General features: G+C 45.3%; 2 protein-coding genes across 4 annotated transcripts in view; one reads left to right on the top strand and one right to left on the bottom strand.

Moving 5' to 3' along the window:
- The window catches only part of thoc2 (THO complex 2), a 150,225-nt gene extending 145,402 nt beyond the window's left edge, over nucleotides 1-4,823 (bottom strand). The window contains exon 1 of one of the 2 annotated variants that reach the window (XR_011593590.1): nucleotides 4,732-4,818. Coding sequence is in view for 1 of the 2 variants with exons in the window: in XM_070882709.1 (XP_070738810.1) it covers nucleotides 4,732-4,823 (92 nt within the window). In the remaining variant the exon portion in view is untranslated. Of the gene's footprint in view, nucleotides 1-4,731 lie in introns of both variants that reach the window. The other variant, XM_070882709.1, reaches the window with a different exon arrangement.
- Nucleotides 4,824-4,872: 49 nt separating this feature from the next.
- LOC139265598 (E3 ubiquitin-protein ligase XIAP-like) overlaps nucleotides 4,873-17,339 on the top strand; it is a 49,371-nt gene continuing 36,904 nt past the window's right edge. Inside the window, exons 1-2 of one of the 2 annotated variants that reach the window (XM_070882711.1) lie at nucleotides 4,873-5,182; nucleotides 6,652-6,861. The gene's annotated coding sequence lies outside the window, so the exon portion shown is untranslated. The remainder of the gene's footprint in view (nucleotides 5,183-6,651; nucleotides 6,862-17,339) is intronic. The other variant, XM_070882712.1, reaches the window with a different exon arrangement.

Here is a 17,339-nt window from a genome sequence, read left to right as displayed (position 1 = left end):
CACCCCCCGCGCACCGACCCGAGACCCGTCACCCGCTCTCCCCCCCCCCCCCCCCCCCCGACTGACCCGACCCGCGCTCCTGTTCCCCGATCCGACGCCCCCCTCTCTCCCCCCTCCCGCTCAGCGGCACGAACAGCTGCAGAATTCTCCCTGGCTGAAGCACTTTCACACAGGTAGGAAGATGGTTTATTTAATCTTTTCGTGGCTTATAAATGTTTATTCAGGTTGGATTTATTTGTATAATATTTGTAGAAGTATAAATAAGGATTTATTGTCGAATTTAATGAGTTCCCTTCCCCCCCCACCTCGTTCTGGACGCCTAATTTGTAACCTGCGCCTGATTTTTTAATGTGTAGAACAGGTTTTTTCAGTTCTACAAAAATCTTCACTGGCTCCATTCTACTTTAGTTTGGAGTACATTTTCACTGTGGAAACTTTCAAATCAGGCGTCAGTGGCCGGACACGCCCACTTTTGAAGAAAAAATTCTGTTCTAAACTAGAACTGTAGAAAAAAAAATGTGGAGAATTGCGATTTCTAAAATAGTCCGTTCTCCACCAGTTGCTCCTAAAAGTCAGGCGCAAATCATGTGGAAACTTGGGCCCAAGGAGATATTCGGGTAAATGACCAAAGGCTTGGTCGAAGATGTAGGTTTTAAGAAGCGTCTTAAAGGAAGAGAGAGTTAGAGAGGCGGAGAGGTTTCGGGAGGTAATTCCAGAGCTTAGGGCCTTGGCAGCTGAAGGTACAGGGATGCTCAAGAGGCCAGAATTCGAGTAGCACAGATATCTGTTGTTGTGGGGATGGAGGAAATTACAGAGATTGGGAGGGACGAGGCCATGGAGAGATTTGAAAACAAGCATGAGAATTTTAAAATTAAGGCGTTGCTTCACTGGGAGCCAATGCATGTCAGCGAGCACAGTGGGGATGGATGAACTTGGTGCGAGTTAGGACACAGGTAGCAGAGTTTTGGATAATCAAGTTTATGGAAAGGAGAACATGGGAGGCCAGCGAGGAGCGCATTGAAACAGTCAAGTCTATTGGTAATAAAGACATGGATGAGGGTTTCCTAAGCAGATGAGCTGAGGCAAGAGCAGAGTCTGGCTCATACCACTCATTTATTTCCAGAAAGACTACACAGAGACCAATATACGTTGGACATATAAAATATAAATTGACTTTCTCAGCACGGAAGACCAGGCCTCCTTTCACATCATATGTCCCAAAGCTGCTTCGATGTAAACAGAAGAGACTTTGGAGCAGACTGAAAAGCACTCAGGAACGAACAGAAGAGATTCAAGAAACATTTAACAGGCTCAGGATACAAATGCCCAGCATGTCGTGTGGTTTCACTGGGGGCTCCAACAGGAAACAACATTTTGGTCGGCTCTTTTTCCATTTGAAAAATGAGTAACTTGAGTCAAATGTACTCACTGCAGTGCACATGCTTCTCCCTTTAAATAATACCATTTTTCAGCCTTATATTACTCAAAAGTGTCACGAAGAAGCGACAGCAAATCCAACAGCGGATAACTTCTTTATATAAATTTTGTACCATAAGGCAAGCCAGAACTCGAATTGAGCCCTGCACAAAGAAAAATTATTCTGCTCTCATTCAGCAAAATTAGGACTGGTGGATAATCCACTGATAACATCCAAGTTACTAATTGTTAATTAAATGCAGATGTGAAGCACCTGCAGAGTTGTTCTGACAACTAACTGATGGTTTTGGCATTTTAATTCAGAACACAACATTGAAATACCATTGAAGGATTGAGGCAAATGGCTCTTCATTGCCAAATCTCAATAAGGTACAGAAATACTCAAGCATTTGGGGCAATTTTAAGAACAAGTACAGATATGTTTATGCAGTTTGAATTGAAATACTAGTCTTGGAAAATTGGTTAAGTGGCTGATCAGAATCCATGAATATCTTCACTCCGAAGAAGGAAAAGGACTCCAATGGACAATAACGTTGCTGTTTTTCACCTAAAATATACAGTTCAACTCCAATATATAAATCAGTCCAATAAACACGTATTCAAATATTCACCAAACTATTAGGTTTGACAACCTTACTTAATTGAATGAAAATACAATTAATTAAATCTAAAACTGCGTCCTAGAAATTGTGGTCAGAGTACGCCTCCAACCCGAGAAACAATTCCAAAAGTACCTCCTGGCATCCAGGCTGCAAAATGTTGCGGTCTCAGACTTCAAGAAGGGCAGCGAAATGGCCCACGGATCCATATAAAAATGTTTCATTTAAGGCTTAGATATCCCCTTACGTTGATGCACGCAGGCTCTATGCCTGCTTGCAGCAATTGTAAGTCGCTGGGCAAACAGCCCAACTCTGCGCCAGCGATTGCTTTTTCGGACTCCCCGCAGATGGCCTGTCACAAGCCGCAAGTTCCAGATTTTGCACACGAGGAAATCCGGAACTTGGGGCATTTCAAAGGGAATATGATGCTGTCACACACACCACAATTTAACGGCCTGTTGTCCCTTGATAAGAAATAGTCCTATTGCCAAAGTTTCCTTAGTGCTGCATTTTATACTGATCTTCAAATTGCATCAAGAAACCCATGCTACATTATTCAATATTTTAAAAATAGAGGGTACAGGGAGGTTTACCAGGAATGAAGGGCTTCAGTTCTGTGGCGAGATTGAAGAAGCTGGGAATGTTCCTCTTGGAGCAAAGGTGGTCATGTGGTGAAGAAAGTGAGGTACAGTATTCCAAAGTAGGAGGGGTTTTGATAGAACAAGTAGAGAGACACAGTTTCCTCTTGCAAGTGGCTTAGTCACCAGAAGTCAGAGTTAAAATAATTGGCAAAAGAAAGAGGGGAAATTAGGACATGCCTTCCCCCACCCCCACAGAGGATTGTTATGATCTGGAGCTCACCACAGGTGTTCTTGAAAGGGTGGTGCAAGCAAATTTTATCGCAACTTTCAAAAAGGAAATTGGACATGTACTTTAAAAGGACTAATATGCAAGGTTTGGAGAAAATTGGACTAAATTGGACAGCTCTTTCAAAGAATAGGGACAATGGGCCGACTGGCTGCCTTTTGCACTGTAAAATTTTAAGATTCTTTAAAGACATAGCCAAGAATAAAAAAGGGTCATTACTTGTTACTTTACCAAAATAATTACAATAGGAAAAAATGCAATTGCTATAAAGTGTAGAAATCAATGTTGACAGATCTCTGAATCCCACAATAACCCAAGTTCCACCATACTACAACAATACTTGTAAGTTTTCTTGTGGAGTTAGATGTGTATTTTTATTGATAGAGAAAACACTAATTAAAATACAATGCTATCTAGTATCATTCAGAACTTGAAGTGTTCAATAATATTTGCACAAAAAGTTCCTCAAGGTTAGAAGGATGCTATTAATACTATGTTGGTAACTTTACACTTTTAATCAGATTTAATTGTAACACCTTTTGTCAACAACCAGTTCAAAAGGCATTTACTAGGACACGTTTCTTCTAAATTCCACAATACACAAGCCTGGTTTCAATTTACAAAGTACAGTATTCCAAAATATTTAGATCAGAGATTTTATAAACAATACCCACCACAACGCTTCAGCTACAAAATGGACACGAGCTGTGAAAGTTAAGTGTACCACTTACACTCTAACCATGGATTTGGTGTAAAGCAGTGCTACTTTGTTGTAACAGTACAGTTTGTATAATCGCAGACGGAATCCCGAGTCAGGGCAAAACCTGACAACATAGCAGAGCAGATTGTGACTCTCTGGAGGAAGTCTCACTCCACTTGACTTGGAATCAGTTTGGGCTCTCCTACCCCATTTACAACACACAAGTTTAGTATTAGAGTTACGCCAAAATACTTTGCAGGACACTAAATTTGTGTGTAAATGCACCTCTAGGTCTAAATTGGCATACACTAGTTTTTGAGAAAGAAACCCATGGCACCACGCTAAAACAGGATAAGTCAATGCACTGTTTTTTTCCATCCTTAGTTTCCAAATTAACGATCATAATCCTTTAAAGATCAGCAAAAAAAACTTTTGCAATATAGGCACAATATTATTTTGTACCACATGTAATCTGCTGTAAAATAATTTACAGCAATCACTACTTGTCCTTTATTAATTCATAATATAAATTATAGGAGGTATAGTCATGACACTTTCAGCCTAAATTTAGACATTACTCACAATGTGACTGACGAAATCAGCAGTTAACATTTTTTGAAGTAAAAGTCTTGACATAAGCTTATTTACTATGTAAAACTGTACATTTTACCAGTTACTTTTAAAGCAAAAAAGCTGAATTGATAATAAAGCTATTATACAAGAATCACAATATTCTCGGATCATCCCCACCCCCAAATGTCTATCTTTTTGGCACTTCAGAGATTTCTCTTCCAACTCACATCTGGGCCCACACAAACCTTGCTACTTTAGTACAATTTTACCAAGTCCCCGATATATTCAACCAATTATTTCTATTTCTTTAAAAAAAAATGTTCCTTCTAAACGGACGGGAAAAAGTCAACTTTGCTGTGAAGCCCTTTTTGGGTTAAAGATTAGGCCGCCGGCGAACTAAACGCACCACGTTTCTACATTATGTAAAAATACACAAAGCTCACAGAGCGCTGGGCGATTTGCTCAGCGCCCCGCTCAGCCTTCCGACTCTGTCCGCCTTCAGATCTAACTATTCGGCACAGAGTGCGCGCTGAAATTTCCCCCACCCCCACTTACAAATCGGCTTTGCCTCCTTTCTCCCAATTCTTCAACCAGTCGCCAGGGAACACCATCACCGCCATCTTAGCTGCACACCATTCTGCACTCATACCCCGGATGTTTCGCCCGGTGAGCTGGGAGGTCGCAGGTCAATGCAGCCCGGCGCATGCTGGGAGCTCGAGGGCAGCCAATTGTCTGCAGAGGAGTATCTCTGAGTGGTGGCTGCGCATGGACTGCCTTGAACAGGCCGACAGGACGAGAATAGCTTTTGATTTCTCGAGGCTTTGTTAACAGATCGTCTTGGGGAATCCTGCAACGCCAAGATGCGAGAATGGAGCTGTATTTAACCGCCCCATTTCAAGGCTACTCTCTGTGGGGATGTTCTCGAAAGTGGCACATTCTGAGGTGAATCAGGCTAATTGCTCAGGGAAGTTTCTGTATATCTCCCAACTTCTGACATCAGAGAGAGGTGAGGTTATCAAGGTCAGGGAAATACCGGCTTTTAAAAAATATATTATTTTCAAGTAAACAAACCATACCAACAAATCTTAATGTTGTTCCCTTGCATGCTGAATCACAAAGCTGCCACAGATTAAATTTACGGAACCACTTGAATTTTCCCAATTTATTTTGTGTTGATTGATTGAAATCCCCCATTATAATAATTGCCCTGTTCTTTCTCACTCTTACCTCTTCGCAGAGAAAACTGTCTTCTTGTGCGGACTTAGCAGTCGGTAATATATTCTAATGTTAGCTTGAATTTGTTTCACATTAGAGATTTCTAGCCAAAGTAGTTATTTCTGCAGTTTACTCCTTCAGGATCAACTTCATTTATTTCCCACTTGTCCCTGACATTCGTGCCGCACAAGTGCCAGGCAATGACCATCTCCAACAAGAGAAAGTCTAACCACCTCCCATTGACATCAAATGGCATTACCATCATTGAATCCCCCTGGGAGTCACCATTGACCAGAAACTTAACTGGACCAGCCACATAAATATTGTGGCTGCAAGAGCAGATCAGAGGCTGGATATTCTTTGGCGAGTGACTCAACTTTTGACTCCCCAACTTCTTTCCACCATCTAAAAGGCACAAGTCAGGAGTGTGATGGAATACTCTCCACTTGCCTGGATGAGTGCAGCTCCAGCAACACTCAAGAAGCTCAACACCATCCAGGATAAAGCAGTCCGCTTGATTGGTACCCCATCCACCACCTTAAACATTCATTCCCTCCACCACCGACGCACCATGTCTGCAGCGTTACCATTTACAAGATGCACTGCAGCAACTCGCCAAGGCTTCTTCCACAGCACCTTCCAAACAAGCGACTTCTACCACCTAGAAGGACAAGGGCAGCCGACAAATGGGAACACCACCACCTCCAAGTTCCCCTCCATGTCAGACACCATCCTGACTTGGAAATATATCGTCGTTCCTTCATTGTCACTGAGTCAAAATTCTGGAACTCCCTCCCTAACAGCACTGTGGGAGAATCATCACCATACAGACTACAGCAGGTCAAGGCTTACCACCACCTTCTCAAGGGCAATTAGGGATGAGCAATAATTGATGGTCTTGCCAATGACATCCACATCCTATGAATGAATTAAAAAAATGTATACGGCTACACAACCTCCTTGTTTCAGATCTTTCTGAACACCATGCCACTGAATATTAAATTCATTTCCATCTTCTGGATTGGACACATTTCTGAGATTCCCATCACATTGTCGTTCCCTCGTCCCACACCAGTTCTGTAATCTTGTTTCTTATGTTCTTTATAAAGTCTTAATGTAGGTTTGCCTTCTTTCATGCTTCCTATCCTTCCCTTGTCCGCTTATTCTTGGGTTCCTGTACATGTATTCTTCAATTGTTACTGTGTCCATACATATTTGTTGATGACCACTGCACTGTAATCCATCCCATCTGGTCTGCAGTTATCTTTGGACCCTTCACCCACCGCCCCCCACTTTCAATGATTTTCAATGGCTGACTCAAGATTGGTGGCTGACCAGCTATCCTGCCTCACTAGTGGAAGCTGGAGGATAAAGCTGTTGCTCGCAGATGGGATTCTTCTAGCCCAGCTTCAGATAACCCTGCAAGCCAAAACCCTAATGGGTGATATGGTCCCAGTGAGAGAAACTGTGGTAAGTTTACCAGTAATATGCTATACTATAGTTTCTATACAAAAAACATTTTTTGAAGAGGGAACAGAGAGAGTAGACAATGGTAATGCAGTAGATGACATTTATCTGGATTTTCAAAAGGCCTTGGATAAGGTATCCCATAACAGACTGATGAACACGGTCAGAGAATGTGGAGTCAAGGGACAAGTAGCAGAATGGCTTCAAGACGGAAAGCAGAGGGGTAAAAGGTAGCTATTCACAGTGGCAGAAGGTGAGTAGTGATGTTCTACAAGGATCAGTGCTGGGACCACTGTTGTTCACAATTTATGTCAACGATTTAGACTTTGGAAACAAAAACACAATTTCTAAATTTGCGGATGACACCAAATTGGGGGTGATAGTCAATATGCAACAAATTACAGGAGGACATTAATAAACTTGTAAAATGGGCATATCATTGGCAAATGAAGTTCAACACAGATAAATGTGAGGTATTACATTTTGGTAGGAAGAATAGGGAGGTCACTTATTACTTGGAGGCTGAGAGTCTAGGTGGGGCAGAGGAACAAAGGGATATCGGAGTACAAATACACAAATCGCTAAAAGTTGTGACACAGTTTAGCAAGACCATTAAAAAGCAAACCAAATACGAAGGTTAAGGTAGGGAAGTTATGCTAAACCTGTATTGAACCTTGGTTAGACCACACTTAGAGTACTGGGTACAATTCTGGTCACCATATTGGAAAAAGGATATTGAGGCACTGGAGAAAGTACAGAGAAGATTTACAAGAATGATATCAGAAATGCGAGGGTATACATATCAGGAAAGGATGAACTGGCTGGGTCTCTTTTCTCTTGAAAATAGGCTGAGGGATGACCTAATAGAGGTCTTTAAAGTTATGAAAGATTTTGAATGAGTGGATAGAGAGAGAATGTTTCCTCTTGTGGGGAAGATCATCATCATCATTGGCAGTCCCTCGGAATCGAGGAAGACTTGCTTCCACTTTAAAAATTAGTCCTTAGGTGGCTGAACTGTCCCTGTCACAGGTGGGACAGATAGTCATTGAGGGAAAGGATGGGTGGGACTGGTTTGCCGCACGCTCGTTTCGCTGCCTGCGCTTGATTTCTGCATGCTCTCGGCGATGAGACTCGAGGCACTCAGTGCCCTCCTGGATGCACTTCCTCCACTCAGGGCATAACTAGAGGCCATCACTCTATTTTTTTTGTTCGTTCATGGGATGTGGGCTTCACTGCCAAGGCCAACATTTATTGCCCATCCCTAATTGCCTTCGAGAAGATGATGGTGAGTCGCCTTCTTGAACTGCTGCAATATGTGTAGTGAAGGTGATCCCACAGTGCTGTAAGGGAGGGAGTTCCAGAATTCTGTGACTATGACTATGTCAGGCTGTTGCTGCACTAGTCTGAGGGACAGCTCTCTTAATTTTGGCACAAGTCCCCAGATGTTGGTGAGGAGGACTTTGCAGGGTCGACTGGGCCAGGTGTGCCATTGTCGTGTCCATAGCTGTTGCCAAGGTTGATGTTGGGTGGTCCTTCCGGTTTTATTATTGTTTCTCGTAGTGATTTTGTTACAAGCGAGTGGCTTGCTCGGCCATTTCAGAGGGCAGTTAAGAATCAACCACATTGCCTTGGGTCTGGAGTTGCATATAGGCCAGACCAGGCAAGGATGGCAGATTTCCTTCCCTAAAGGACATTAGTGAACCAGATGGGTTTTTACAACAATCCAATCGTTTCATGGTTACTATTGCAGATACTAGCTTTTTATTCCAAATTTATTTAATTAATTGAATTTCAGTTCCCCAGCTGCCATGGTGAGATTTGAACTCATGTCGCTGCATCATTAGTCCAGGCCTCTAGATTACTAATCCAGCAACATTATCACTATATCACCAAGAAATCCAATAGGGAATTCAGAAGAAACTTCTTTACCCAAAGAGTGGTGAGAATGTGGAACTTGTTACCACAGGGAGTGGTTGAAGCGAATAGTATAGATGCATTTAAGGCGAGGCTGGACAAGCATATGAGGGAGAAGGGAATTGAAGGTTATGCTAATAGATTTAGATCAGGAAAGATGGGAGGAGGCTCAAGTGGAGCATAAGCTGTTTGGGCCGAAGGCCTGTTTCTGTGTCGTATATCCTATGTAATCCTATATAATACAGTTTTAGTTAGTTAAACTTCAGCAGGATAACTAGGGTACACTTGGTGGTCCCTAAGCCTTGACTTTGCCAACCTGCATGTCAGCTTTCTGGCTGAAGTAAAAGTGGATTTTGGAGGAGAGTATGCACTTCTTAGTGGCTAAATGGAAACATAAGAAATATGAGCAGGAGTAGGCCATACGGTGAGGGGAGATCTCTCATTAGTTTTAAATTGGGGTTTCTGAAAACAATGATAGATTCGAACATCTTAAGTCTCTTTCACAACAGTAACTCCTAATTTTTTGTAGCTACCTAGTTAGTGTAACACTATAACTTAAGGAGGGGTCAATTTTGGCCCCAATGGCTTTGGTCTTCCAGATTATTTGTGTATATAGTAAGTAAAAGCAATCCCAACACAGATCTCCGTGGAACAACACCACATCTTTCCAATCTGAGAAACTTATTTTATCCTGATCCTTTGCTTTTTGCCTTTCAGTCTATCCTCCATAGAACTCGAGATAAATCTTTTTTGCAGTCGGTCATGTCAGCAGTAATTCTTGAGGTCATGTTTTTCATGTGGGTACTTGACTTACTAACAATTACTTTTCACGATTAGTGAAATTATGCAAGATGTAGAGACTGTGGGCACAAGTTTCGACCTGAGTTGCTCCTGTTTTTTTGGAGCAACTGGTTTAGAATGGAGTATCTTAGAAATTGCAATTCTCGGCACTTAGTTTGCTCCAGTTCTAGTCAGTTAGAACAGTTTCACTTTGGAACAGAATTTTATTTTCAAAAGGGGGCGTGTCCAGCCATTTACGCCTGTTTTCAAAGTTTAGGCAGTGAAAACTTACTCCAAACTAACTTAGAATGGAGTAAGTGAAGATTTTTGTACGCTCAAAAAAACCTTGCCGACACTTTACAAATCAGGCGTAGGTTACAAATTAGGCGTAGGGAACGAGGGGGGGGGAAGGGAAGTAATTAAATTCTACAATTTAAGGAAATGTATTAGCATGGATAGAGAATTGGCTGGCGAACAGAAAGCAGAGAGTCGGGATAAATGGGTCCTTTTCCGGTTGGAAATCGGTGGTTAGTGGTGTGCCACAGGGATCGGTGCTGGGACCACAACTGTTTACAATATACATAGATGACCTGGAAGAGGGGACAGAGTGTAGTGCAACAAAATTTGCAGATGACACTAAGATTAGTGGGAAAGCGGGTTGTGTAGAGGACTCAGAGAGGCTGCAAGGAGATTTGGATAGGTTAAGCGAATGGGCTAAGGTTTGGCAGATGGAATACAATGTTGGAAAGTGTGAGGTCATCCACCTTGGGGGAAAAAAACAGTAAAAGGGAATATTATTTGAATGGGGAGAAATTACAACATGCTGAGGTGCAGAGGGACCTGGGGGTCCTTGTGCATGAAACTCTTTTTGGAGTTCACCTGCAAAACATAAAACATTAAACTGTGCCACCCGACCTGGGTGACACTCCAGACATTTACAAGGCCCTTTTTTTTTTTTCCCCCTTTTTTTTTTTCTGTTTTTTTGTTTTTTTTGTTTTTTTTTGTGGGCACTAAATTCACAATTTTCCCCAGTGCCCCCTATAAAAGGGAAGGGGAACACTAAAAGCACCGGCAATTAAAACAAATTAAACTTAAAAACGTAAAATCAAATTAAAATTTGGTTGCCGGGCGTGATGATGCACTCCAGTCCCTCCGGTGCCCACCTCTCGCGGAAGGCCGCGAGCGTACCGGTGGACACCGCGTGCTCCATCTCCAAGGACACCCTGGACCGGATGTAAGAGCGGAAGAGAGGCAGGCAGTCAGGTTGAACGACCCCCTCGACCGCCCGCTGCCTGGACCGGCTGATGGCACCCTTGGCCGTGCCCAGGAGCAGTCCTACGAGGAGGCCTTCGGACCTACCCGCTCCCCTCCGCACAGGGTGCCCAAAGATCAGGAGAGTGGGACTGAAGTGCAGCCAGAATTTCAGGAGCAGCCCCTTCAAATAATGGAACAGGGGCTGCAACCTCGTGCACTCAATAAAAACATGGAACACGGACTCCTCCAGACCGCAGAAATTGCAGGCGGCCTGGGAGTCCGTGAACCGGCTTAAAAATTTGTTGCACGGCACTGCTCCGGCACCACCCTCCAGGCCAAGTCCCCGATGAATAGTGGGAGGACCCCTGCGTAGAGTGCCCTCCATCGGGGACCCCCGCCTCCTCCGGATCCTTGTGCATGAAACTCTTTTGAGTTTACCTGCGAAAACATAAAACATGTATCCGTGCCACCCGACCTGGATGACACACACAAGACATTTACAAGGCCCTTTTTTTTTTTGTTTTTTTTTTTGGGCACTAAAATCAAATTTTTCCTTTTTTCCAGTGCCCCCTATAAAAGGAGAGGGGGACACTAAAAGCACCGGCAATTAAAACAAATTAAACTTAAAAAACGTAAAATCAAATTAAAATTTGGTTGCCGGGCGTGATGATGCACTCCAGTCCCTCCGGTGCCCACCTCTCGCGGAAGGCCGCGAGCGTACCGGTGGACACCGCGTGCTCCATCTCCAAGGACACCCTGGACCGGATGTAAGAGCGGAAGAGAGGCAGGCAGTCAGGTTGAACGACCCCCTCGACCGCCCGCTGCCTGGACCGGCTGATGGCACCCTTGGCCGTGCCCAGGAGCAGTCCTACGAGGAGGCCTTCGGACCTACCCGCTCCCCTCCGCACAGGGTGCCCAAAGATCAGGAGAGTGGGACTGAAGTGCAGCCAGAATTTCAGGAGCAGCCCCTTCAAATAATGGAACAGGGGCTGCAACCTCGTGCACTCAATAAAAACATGGAACACGGACTCCTCCAGACCGCAGAAATTGCAGGCGGCCTGGGAGTCCGTGAACCGGCTTAAAAATTTGTTGCACGGCACTGCTCCGGCACCACCCTCCAGGCCAAGTCCCCGATGAATAGTGGGAGGACCCCTGCGTAGAGTGCCCTCCATCGGGGACCCCCGCCTCCTCCGGATCCTTGTGCATGAATCGCAAAAGGTTAGTTTGCAGGTGCAGCAGGTAATCAGGAAGGCGAATGGAATGTTGGCCTTCATTGCGAGAGGGATGGAGTACAAAAGCAGGGAGGTCCTGCTGCAACTGTATAGGGTATTGGTAAGGCCGCACCTGGAGTATTGCGTGCAGTTTTGGTCACCTTACTTAAGGAAGGATATACTAGCTTTGGAAGGGGTACAGAGACGATTCACTAGGCTGATTCCGGAAATGAGGGGGTTACCTTATGATGATAGATTGAGTAGACTGGGTCTTTACTCGTTGGAGTTCAGAAGGATGAGAGGTGATCTTATAGAAACATTTAAAATCATGAAAGGGATAGACAAGATAGAGGCAGAGAGGTTGTTTCCACTGGTAGGGGAGACTAGAACTAGGGGGCACAGCCTCAAAATACGGAGGAGCCAATTTAAAACCGAGTTGAGAAGGAATTTCTTCTCCCAGAAGGTTGTGAATCTGTGGAATTCTCTTCCCAAGGAAGCAGTTGAGGCTAGCTCATTGAATGTATTCAAGTCACAGATAGATAGATTTTTAACCAATAAGGGAATTAAGGATTATAGGGAGCGGGCGGGTAAGTGGAGCTGAGTCCACGGCCAGATCAGCCATGATCTTATTGAATGGCGGAGCAGGCTCGAGGGGCTAGATGGCCTACTCCTGTTCCTAATTCTTATGTTCTTATGTTCAGTCATACTTATACAAATAAGGATCCAACCTGAATAAAAATTTATAAACAAAGCAAAGATTAAATATACCATGTTCCTACCTGTGTGAAGCAGCAGCAGCCTTCGAGCTGCGGTGCTTCAGGCAGGTCTTCCATGTTGGAGACAGGGGTGACGTCAGTGTCTCGACGGCAGCCCAACAACGGCAGCAAGCAGCCTTCGAGCTGCGGTGCTTCAGGCAGGCCTTCCTTCCATCAGTGGCTGGACGGCAGCCGAAGAAACAACAAGCAGCCTTCGAGTGCGAAGGGGACGTAGGCCATTCGGCCACGGGACAGGGGCGGCGTCAGTGGCTCGACGGCAGCCGAAGATACAGCAATCAAGCAGCCTTCGAGCTGTGAGGGGGACTGAGGCTATTTGGCCACGGGATAGGGGCATCGTCAGTGACTGGCAGGTGATTTATTCAACAGTGCTGCTAAAAGCACTCCTTCACACACAAAAAAATCACTAAAATTAAATCACAAGCCTTTCCAGGGGTCCACGAGACAAATCTTCACTTTTCCTCTAGTCCCTTTAAAAATGGCCGAGTGCCAATGTTTATTTCCCACTGCGCGTGCGCACACGCTCCAACGCGCACGCGCAGGGTTGCCGGCACGACGTTGCCTTATTTAAATTAGGCCCGCCCCCCCACTGCTTGTAGAATCGGCGCCAGTGTCTGGCTCTGCCCCCCCCCCGCTGTTCTGTGCGCGCCGCGCCAAGCTGCTGAGGAGCCGGAGAATATCGGAGATTTTTTTGGGCGCACTTTCCAGCGCGAAAAACGGGCGTCCAGGTCAGCTGTCAAAATGTACATTGATGATGCTCAGTTGAAACTCTCCACCATTCTCTTTAACCCTTAACTTCCTCTATGTTGTCAGACTGCTTTTTTCTCCTTCAGACTTGATTATTGTAGTTATCTAATTGCTGTCTTCCAATCCTCTCCCCTCCATAAACTACAACTTATCCAAAACTTCAACACAATCTCCCGCTTGCCCATCACTGACGCACAAAGGTTTCTTGTACCCAAACTCGTGAAATTCAAAAGCCCACTTAAATGCCTCCGTGGCATTGACCTACCCTGTATACAATCTCATCCAGCCCTATATTCTTTCCAGAACGCTCAATTCCTCTAACTCCAGCATTCTGTGCATTCCTCCTCCCTTTGCCCCACCTTCAGCTGTCATGGTCGCCTTTACCTTTTGAACAACTTCTCAGAACCATTTCTTTGACCTAGCTTTCGGTCATTGTTCTGATCTCCCTCTTCCTGCCTCAGTGTACATTTTCCTGATGCCTATTTGTGAAGCACCTTGGGCATTTTGTTTTGCTAAAGGCACTCTATATATTGCTGACACCACTGCCACTGCCTTCAGATGAGAAGCAAATCATCAGGTCAAAATTAATTGTGTACTTCAGTCTCTTGTTTAATATAATGTTTTTGAAAAGTTTTGCAGCTTTCATTTTCAATATCTCTCCTAGTTTGCTTTTATATTATCTGTCATGTAAGTACTAAATGCTTCTTATAGTTTCAAATTTGAACTAATCTTCCTATTTATTGATGGAACCCCTGCCTTCCTTTACTGGAATACATTTAATTTGCACTCTTTTCATCTCCTGTTTAAATATTTCCCACTGCTGATCTATGGTTTGCCAAGTTTTACCAAAAATTAAAAAATGCTGGAAGCACTCAGCAGGTCAAGCAGCATCTGTCGAGAGAGGAAGTTAAAGTTGACATTTCACGTGAATGACCTTTCGTCAGAACTCAATACAATACTTGAGTCTGTGCTGCATTGCCAAAGGTGCCATTCTTCAGATAAGATGTTAAACTGTTGCCCCAACTGTCTATTCTACTCTTTTAAATGCACTAATTAGGACGACACTGGGTGTCATCATCCGAAAAATCGAACAAAAGTGCTCCTTTTAAAGGGGTACAACTAATAGAAAAGTAAATTAGAAAAAAAAAGGAAGCTTATAAAATTAAATAAAAAGTTTTCCACCCGTGTCAGCTATGCACTCTGATCCTTACGGTCCCCACAGGCCGCGGAAGGCAACAGTCCGTTACAGTGGTTCAGTTGGAGATAAACGCTTCCAAGTCCCGAGTCCCAACGAGTGACAAGCTGATCCTCCTTGGCGACTTTAACGCTAGAGTCGGAAAGGACAGACTTCTGGGGACATGTGATCGGCAGAGAGGGGGGAGAAAAGCCAACTCCAATGGCACCTTCTTCCTGACGAAATGCTTCGAACATGGCCTCGTCATCACCAATACCCTGATCCGTCAGAAGGATAAATATAAAGCTTCATGGGAACACCCTTGCTCCAAGCACTGGCATCTGCTAGACTACGTCATCGTCCAAGCGAGGGACCGCAAAGACATGCGCATCAACCATGCCATGACAGGAAGTGACGACTGCTGGACGGACCACTGCCTAATTCGCTCTGTCATCACCTTCAGCATTGCCCCAAAACAGCGACGGCAACAGAAACACTGCCACAGGAAAATCAACGCCGGTGCACTCAAAGATCTTGCTAAGAAAGTCCTATTCTGCCAGCGCCTCGCTACCAACCTGACGACTCCCAATGACACAGAGTGTCCACAGCGCCTGGTCAACCCTCAAGGCTTCCATAATCAGCACCTGCGAAGAGACGCTCAATCACTCGACCAGGAAACACCAAGACTGGTGCGACAAGAATGACCAGGAGATCCAGGAGCTAATATGCCGCAAGCGCAAGGCATTCTTGGACTGGAAGCAGTAACACAACTCGAGGGCAAGAAAGCAGCTCTACAGACGTCTAAAGGCCGAGGTCCAACAGAAAACCCATGATCTAAAGAACAGATGGAGGGTGAAGAAAGCTCAAGAAATCCAGCAGCTAGCCGTCAACCACGATGTGCAAGGATTCTTCAGCGCAATCAAGACAACCTACAGCCCGAGGCACTACCCCAATACTGGCCAAGAATGGAGAGGTGTTCATCAAGGACAGAGAGGCAGTCAGTGCCCGCTGGAAAGAGCACTTTGAGGATCTCCTCAACCGAGACTCTTATCTTCAACAGGAGTGTCCTTGACTCCATCTCACAGTATGCCACCTGCCACCATCTCAGCACAACACCAGCCCGGCAAGAGGTTGAAAAGGCCATCTGACAACTGAAGAACAACAAGTCATCAGGAGCAGATGGAATCCCCACCGAAGCACTAAAACATGGCTGAGAAGCACGACTGGCACGGATCCATGATCTCATCTCACTTATCTGTAAGGAGATCTCAGAGACGCTGTAATCGTGACCATTTTCAAGAAAGGTGACAAGTCCGACTGCGGTAACTACAGAGGAATCTCCCTGCTGTTGACCACCGGGAAAGTCATTGCAAGAATCCTCCTCAATTGCCGCCTTCCAGTGGTTGAAGAACTGTTCCCAGAGTCGCAATGCGGATTCCGCCCACTAAGGGTCACAATGGACATGATCTTCACCGCGCGGCAGATACAAAAAAAATGCAGGGAACAGCACGAACCCCTGTACATGGCCTTCGTCGACCTCACAAAAGCCTTCGACACTGTCCTCCTTGGATTCGGCTGCCCTCAAAAGTTTGTCACCATTCAACGCCTGCTCCACGATGACATGCAAGCCGTGATCCTGACCAACGGATCCACCACAGACCCATTCCACATTCAGACCGGGGTCAAGCAAGGCTGTGTCATTGCACCAACGCTCTTCTCGATCTTCCTTGCTGCAATACTCCATCTCACCCTCAGCAAGCTCCCCGCTGGAGTGGAGTTAACTTTCAGGACAAACGGGAATCTGTTCAACCTCCGCCGCCTCGAGGCCAGATCCAAGGTCGTCCCATCCTCTGTCATCGCACGACAGTACGCAGACGAGGCCTGCGTCTGTGTCCACTCGGAGGCCGAACTCCAAGCCATCGTCAACACCTTCACTGAGGCATATGAGAGCATAGGCCTTACACTAAACAGAAGACAAAGGTCTTCTACCAACCTGCCCCCCGCCACACAACACTGCCCCCTCCAGTTATCAAAATCCATGACAAGGCCTTGGACAATGTGGACCGTTTTCCATACCTCGGGACCCTACTGTCAACAAGGGCAGACTTCGACAAAAGAGGTCCAATACTGCCTTCCCTGTGCCATTGCAATCTTCGGTTGCCTGAGAGTGTTTGAAGACCAGGACCTCAAACCCGGCACCAAGCTCATGGTCTACAAAGCAGTGGTGATACCCGCCCTCCTATATAGCTCAGAGAAATGGACAATGTACAGCAGGCACCTCAAAATACTGGAGGTACCATCGCCTCCGTAAGATCCTGCAAATCCATTGGCAGGATAGATGCACCAACATCAATGTCCTTGCTCAGGCCAATATCCCCAGCATCGAAGCACTGATCACGCTCGACAGCCACATTGCCCGACACAAGACTCAAAACAAGCGCCCTATTCGGAGCTCCAACACGGCAAGCGAGACCCAGGTGGGCAGAGGAAACGCTTCAAGGACGGCCTCAAAGCCTCCTTGAAAAAATTTAACATCCCCACTATCACCTGGAAATCCCTGGCCCAAGACCACCCAAAGTGGAGGAAAAGCATCTGGGAAGGTGCTGAACCCCTTGAGTCTCTTTGCCG

Source organism: Pristiophorus japonicus, chromosome 6, assembly GCF_044704955.1.
Source record: "Pristiophorus japonicus isolate sPriJap1 chromosome 6, sPriJap1.hap1, whole genome shotgun sequence".
Lineage (NCBI taxonomy): Eukaryota > Metazoa > Chordata > Chondrichthyes > Pristiophoridae > Pristiophorus > Pristiophorus japonicus.
The sequence above is the reverse complement of the archived record's forward strand: the minus strand, read 5'-3'. Positions and strand labels throughout refer to the sequence as shown.